We start from the raw sequence: 6,964 nt of genomic DNA on the forward strand, positions 1-6,964 counted from the left end.
AATTTTTTTTGTGTTTTCGGAGAAGCATCTCCAAAGGATATTTTCGAGTTTTTAGCATGAGTTTTCACCGTTGGGGGGTCCGTAAAGAAATTTCCTAATATATATTAGGGTGGAAAGAGCAATCCCAAATTTTGCTAAGAGAATATCTTGGGCCAGTTCAGCCCATTGGCCATTACCCAGTTCCATTCCATAACATGACATGACATAACCGCGTCATCTTCTCGTTTTTATTTGGGGGAACAGCCTGGTTTGAATTTCGCTTGCACAGCGAAACAAACCCCTCCAAATTACATCTTTACCCATAGCAGTTCCACCCTCGTCCACTCTCTCTTTCTTAACCGCACCAAGGACATAACCGACATTTCAACTCACCCCTCAAAACCATCACCGTTACCGTAGCAAAACCACCACCGGAGCCAAAATCCTCATTCTCCTCCATTCCCCCTCTCTCTCCTCTTCTCTCTCCAAATCAGATCCCAACAAACCCTAACCCTAATACCCATCACAATTTCACAAATCGATTCGAACATTGTGAATCGAAATGGGCGATTTCAACCTCGCCCTCGTGATCGTAGCCATTGTTGTATGCGTGATCGTGTTCCTCGTCAATGTGTACCTCCTCGTGAACTACCAGCATCCCGATGATGTTAACCAGGCGTACTTTCCTAAATTCGTCGTCGTTTTGGGGCTTTCCGTTGCCGCAATCTCGATTCTCATGCTTCCGGCCGATGTGGCGAACCGGCAAGCTTGCCGGCACGCGATTTATAATGGCGCGTGTAACCTCACGCTCCCGATGAAGGATTTATGGCTCGCGGTTTATGTAATCGATGCTATCCTTGTCTTCTTCATTATTCCGTTCGCAATGTTCTACTATGAAGGCGACCAGGACAAGTAGGTTGTATTTTTTGGTGATGAAATGAAAAAACAAAAAAAACGGTTTTTTTTCTCTATGGTTTTGGATTTTAAGTTTTGGTGTTTATGGAATTTGTTTGCAGGAGTATTGGGAAAAGGGTTAAGAGTGCACTGTGTTGGGTGGTGACGACGGCTGTAGTGTGCGCTCTCGTTCTGGGTATTTTGTATGGTAAGGATGCAATGAACTTTTGTTTAATTTGAACTAGGTTTGTGTATTTTTGGGTTGAGTTGTTCTTTATGTGTTAGTTGAAGTGTATTTTCAAGGACAGATAGGATTATGTGAACCCTGAATGGATTTGTTTGATGTTCTTTTGGTGTAGTACAGTAAGTTTCTTAATATGTAAAGAAAAGACAGAGTTTGAGTAATTAAAGTATTTGGGTTAATAATTAGAAATAGAGGTTGATTGAGATTTGTCACCTTCTCTGGGGATTTTTCTGGGAAGTACGTCTTAGAGGGTTCATGCATTGCAGGCAGAAGAGCAGAGCAGCTATTTCAGAGTTTGAGTGAAAATGTGTTAGGTTTTTGGGCTTTTAGTTTAGTGAAGGTGGATTGGTCTAGAGGGGTCATTAGAAGTGTGAAGCTTTTGTATTTACTTAATATTGGGTGTTGGAGAATAGATTGTATTTGTTTGATTGTTATTTAAGTACATTAACCTCTTGATACGAAATATAAATACTTTTTGGGGGTGCTAATAAAACCGAAGCAGAGAAAGTGTGGAGATTAATTTTTATTATATGCATGTTTAAGGGAAGTGCTTCTTAGGAAATTTTCATGATGAATAGGTAATGTTTGGCGATAGAATAAGGACTGGAGTGGTTTTTATATTTATGGAAGGTGTGGTGGATCTCATAAGACTGGAACAATTGTTGACATTGGTGAAAGAAGAAAAGTGGGGGGAAGAGGTCCAAAAAGTAACAACAAACAACAAAAGCTTTTCCCAGAAGGAGAAAACAGTTATTGAAAATATCGACTTAAAAAATCTGTTTTCTTTCCCTAACAATACTCCTTTGTTCTTAATATAGCTGGAGTTAGAAACCAAACAAATACTTATAGGCCTTTCTGCACCGTAAAAAAATGAGGGATAAGCATCTTAAATATCATTTTAGATTTAAGAAAGAAACTATACAATATACCCATAATTTAGAGTAAATATTTCAAAACTGCTGTGGTTTAATATGAGTTTTGTTTGATTGTGCTTTTATTGCGTGATTATATATTAGGGCTTGTTGGTAAAGTAGATTTTACTGTTAGGCATCTCTCTTCATCAACAACTTCATTTCCTAGTTCATGGACACTCAACAGTGGTCAACAATGTGTTGGAAATGGTGCCCATCAGGTATTTTTCCGCCGTAATATTTTAATACTTTTAGAAGAAGTATTAAGTTGGCTGTACTCACTGTTTTTTGTCCTCTTTGTCTTTAACAGTGCTCTGCATACTCTGCTAGTCCTTCATCAGAGAAAACATGGACCATGCGATCAACCTTTCCAGAATATGTTGTAGCTCTTGCTACTATTGTTGGATCTGTGCTTTTTTCTGTAAGCTCATTATTTATGAAACTTGTATATAAAACCCGCTTCAAACATTATTCATAAAACTTGTATATAAAACCCGCTTCAAATTTAGCCTTGGTTTAGGCTTGCTTGTATTACTTAGGAGAACGTTATTGTATTAGCCAATCCTACCACTCTCTTGTGGGTGTCATTTCCTCCACAAGTGTGTGAATAAACATACTGTGTTATAATATTCACTCTATGGAATGCTACTGTGTTAATTTTCTAGATACAAAATTACTTACTGCACTAAAGAAGCAGTCTCTTGTTATGAATTTACATAAGCATTCCATACCTCATTATATTATTAAGTACTAGCTTTGCTATTCATGACATTAACCATTGTGTTCTCCCTATTCAATCCAGATATTTGGTGGCGTTGGTATTGCTTGTCTTCCACTAGGACTTTTATTTTCATTTATCCGGCGGCCAAAGGCTGTTATCACTCGCTCACAGTATATCAAGGTGATATATGTTGTTATTGAAAGAGTTATATTATATTGTTGTTTTTACTTCATATGTGCATTTCTTATATGATATGCCGTATTATATTTATGATGCGGTTGGTTGGATATCGTAGGAAGCTACTGAACTTGGTAAAAAAGCAAAAGATTTGAAGAAAGCTGCTGAGTCACTCCATCAGGAAGAAAGAAGTGGTGCGAAGGGTAGAAAGCATCGTAAAAATGTAAAAGAAGTAGAGAAGGTAAGGATATCCTTGTTGGAATGGGCATTCTTTATAATAATTTAACTTATGCTGTTTTCATAGTTTGTGCTGTGGCTCCAATAACGTGCTTAACTAACTTAATTTTCCAGGAATTGTTTCAATTGGAAGAAGACGTAAAGCTTCTTGAAGAGATGTATCCACAAGGGGAAAAGGTCTTTATTCAGATTTCTAACTTTTTAACTTTCTAGCATAGTCATTATATAATGTTTTCCCTACTAACTGATCTTGCATGTATGCAGGCTGAGACAACATGGGCACTAACAGTTCTTGGTTATCTGGCAAAACTTGTCTTCGGAATTCTAGGGTAAGCAATGTTACATAACAATAAAAATTGCTATGGATGCATGATTCTTTCTAACATTATACTTAGTCTTACAAAGATTGCTTAGTTAAGGAGGCATGTTTCCCATGTAATATCTGACCCAAGTTCTTAAATTTTTTGACAGGCTGATTGTTTCAGTAGCATGGATCGCTCATATCATTATCTATCTATTAATTGATCCTCCCGTTTCTCCTTTCCTGAATGAAGTTTTCATCAAGCTAGATGATGTCTGGGGTATGTTGGAATTTGGATTGCGCATTCTATATATTAGCTTTTCTACATATTATATTTCCTCACCTCAGCTATGTATAGTTACTGATCTGTTATATTACTGATTGTCATTCAGTTATTCTTGGTAATGTGTGTAATTTTCTGTTTTAACAGGTCTGCTCGGCACAGCTGCATTTGCATTTTTCTGCTTCTACCTTCTTCTTGCTGTGATTGCTGGTGCCACAATGCTTGGGTTGAGATTAGTTTTCATCACCATACATCCCATGAAGTAATTCAACTGTGCTGTCTGTTTTATCATTTTATTTTCTGTTTTGGTCATATAATGCAATTACTGATAATTCACAATGCGAGCTTTCTTCTGGCAGGTGGGGAGCAACTCTGATGAACTCTTTTTTGTTTAATGTGGGCCTTATCCTTCTTTGTTCCATTAGGTCAGTATAGCATGTACCTTCAATTTCAAATAGGACAATTATGTTTATTTAATAAACTCTCTTACTCAGCATGGTAAAATTTACAATATTGCCTTATTCTTTGAAAAATTTTAAGTGCCAAAAGGAACTAGATTAATTGTTTGAGTAGTATTACAACTTACAAATGTTTTGTGGTGTTGCAATTCCAAATATTGTTCGACATGGTTTAAGGAACTTGTGTTGTCGTGAAATGTCATGAAGCAACAGCCTTGCTGAAAGTTTTGTTGTTTTGCTTTTTCAGTGTGATTCAGTTTTGCTCCACAGCATTTGCCTACTATGCTCAAGCAACTGCAGCCCAGGAAATATTTGGTCACACTTTGGAGTCTCTTCGTGGAATTAAATATTTGTACAAGTGAGTTAAGCTGGATTTCTTTCATATGTTTTCTGCCTCTCCTCCCATTCACTCTTAATGGCCAAGTTGTTCCTTGTTTTGGTAACTAGTGAATTTAGATCATACATGCCCTAATTTTCCCATCTTTCCATTCAATCAAACCCCATATTTTCAATTGTAGTTCTTTATGAAATCTTGCTTCAAAACCAACATCAACAGACAATAATATTGAATATGAAGGCTGTTGACACAAGTACTGTAAAAATTGGCATGCCATTTTTGAATCCAAAGGCCTGTAAAACTTATTTCTGTTATTAATTTTTTATTTATTGAGGTGTAACTAACGTAAGTCGTCTATATGATGATCAAGTTGGTTTAGTTTTTGACTATTATCTATTACCCTTGCTGATATTGTTTGACTTACTGTTTATCACAATACAGGTACAATGTGTTTCAAATTGCATTTGTTGTTTTGGCCGGATTGACTTTTGTGTATTATGCTGCCTTTGTAAGTTTACCTCAGAAAAAAGACCCCTCCCCCCTTTTTATGCATGTTAATATTCTTGCCGATGCTAAAAGGTTTTTTATTTGAAAATATCAGGGATGGAAAAGAAAAAAGCCCAGCGGCAGGTTCCAATTGTCTTCATGAGGTGTGGCCCTCAGGAGTAGCTTCTGAAAGTAGCCGTTTGGGATTTGTTGTCTCTGGTCATATCATAGTGGTTTTTATCTTTGGATATGTTTTGGCCTAAGATATGTTTCATGTTGAAAGCTATAGGATAAGCTAATCATCATCCGAGTAGAATTATTTTCTGCACTTGACTCATTAGTTGGGTGTTTGAGCTGCAATTTCGGGTCTTTGCTTCTTTTGTCGCCCTTGTATGTATCATAACTTTGATTTGTGTTGTTCATTCTGCTCAATATATATGTAATTAAATGTACTATTGTGTGCACGAAAGAGTCCTGGATTCCCACAATACTATGAGGTTATGCAACCCTTGCGAAAGAGAAAATTGTAACATCAATTTTTATTTTATTGTCAAGTTTGTGTAATAGATTTCTAATGATAGGTAGGACTTTTGAGCATTTCAGAATACGTATTACTGTTTTCAAGTCTTTTGTTGAAAATTGCTAATTACAAATTGTGTAAAATAATCTCTGTAGTTTACTACTTTATGGTATTTTTTTGCTTTGTATTGACTGCCCAACATAAAGATTGTTGGCACCTATCAGAATTCGAACTTAGAACTTTAAGAGCATACTTATATGAAGCAAAGATCTTTCCGATCATCTCTTTTATGAATTGTAGACCACAAATCAATGGCCTTGATATTCAATGCATGAATTGGACCACAAATCAATGGCCTTGATATTCAATGCATGAATTGACACACCTGTAAACACGCCTCTGAATATAATTGACAATTTTCATTTGTTCTTTTTAGCTTCATTCCAGTAATTTGTTTAGGGAAATGCTAACAAGTGCCCCAGGGGCACTCTTTAATAGCTTTAAAAAGTAAGCTTTTCTTGGAAATATGCGTAATTAATGCATCGAAAATTGAAATGGTGAACTTTTGAAAGAATATTTTCTTTATTTAGAATGCTTAAAGAGTGCCCCTGGGGCACTCGTTAGCATGACCTAAACTCGTCACTGGATTCATTCCAATAATTTGTGACATTATGATTAATTAATAATAAAAAATAGAAATTAAGCCGTTACATGTTGCCTTCTATTTGTTCCTCATTGATGGGAGGAGTACTGACAAAATATAATGCGAGGCGTCATTGATCTTAGTTAATTAACTTATCTCTCAATAAACACAAAACATTAATTTGTCCTGGCACCGTAAAAATTAAATTAGGCACCCCTTTAATTTTTTATAATGTAAAAAATATTCTGGTTAAAAAATGCGGTATGCCCATAAAGAAATCTGATATGCATTTTATTGGTTTTTTTCAAAAAAATTGATGTGACAAAATTTATCGCTTTATTTCTAAAGTACTAGAGATTATCGTAATTTTTTCAAAACTCTAAAAAATTCGGTAGACTTAAGTTATCGGTTTTTCCAATTTTTTTTTTTGAATTTATTGATTTTTATAAAAACCTCCAGTGATTATCGGATTTTTCCTATAGCACTGAAAAATACAGTAGTGTTAATTTTTAACAATTGAGATTTTTCCGATACTTTTATAGGGTCGTGATTGCATCTATAATTTTGTATGACCCAGAATGATTTCAAACTTGTATAAATATGCACAATATGTTATTAAAAAAGACATCTCATAATATTTCAATATTGGTATCTCACTTTTGTGTACTTCAACGGCATGAAACCTCCAGTTGATTTTAGGTTCAGAAAGGACATCCCTCTTGATGTTTTAAAATGGAAGTTGAATAATTTGTGCACCATACCGACAACAAAGA

General features: G+C 35.5%; 1 protein-coding gene across 1 annotated transcript; it reads left to right on the forward strand.

Moving 5' to 3' along the window:
• The first annotated feature begins 217 nt into the window (after positions 1-217).
• Positions 218-5,599, forward strand: LOC131639709 (LIMR family protein At5g01460). The gene is made up of 14 exons (XM_058910181.1): positions 218-891; positions 996-1,081; positions 2,134-2,249; positions 2,339-2,449; positions 2,831-2,929; positions 3,045-3,167; positions 3,278-3,340; positions 3,428-3,492; positions 3,635-3,744; positions 3,895-4,009; positions 4,107-4,172; positions 4,453-4,563; positions 4,984-5,050; positions 5,144-5,599. Exons 1-14 carry the CDS (start codon positions 542-544, stop codon positions 5,189-5,191), a joined length of 1,530 nt encoding a protein of 509 aa, XP_058766164.1. The 5' UTR covers positions 218-541; the 3' UTR covers positions 5,192-5,599.
• Positions 5,600-6,964: the final 1,365 nt, after the last annotated feature.

Source organism: Vicia villosa, unplaced genomic scaffold (assembly GCF_029867415.1).
Source record: "Vicia villosa cultivar HV-30 ecotype Madison, WI unplaced genomic scaffold, Vvil1.0 ctg.002743F_1_1, whole genome shotgun sequence".
Taxonomy (NCBI): domain Eukaryota; kingdom Viridiplantae; phylum Streptophyta; class Magnoliopsida; order Fabales; family Fabaceae; genus Vicia; species Vicia villosa.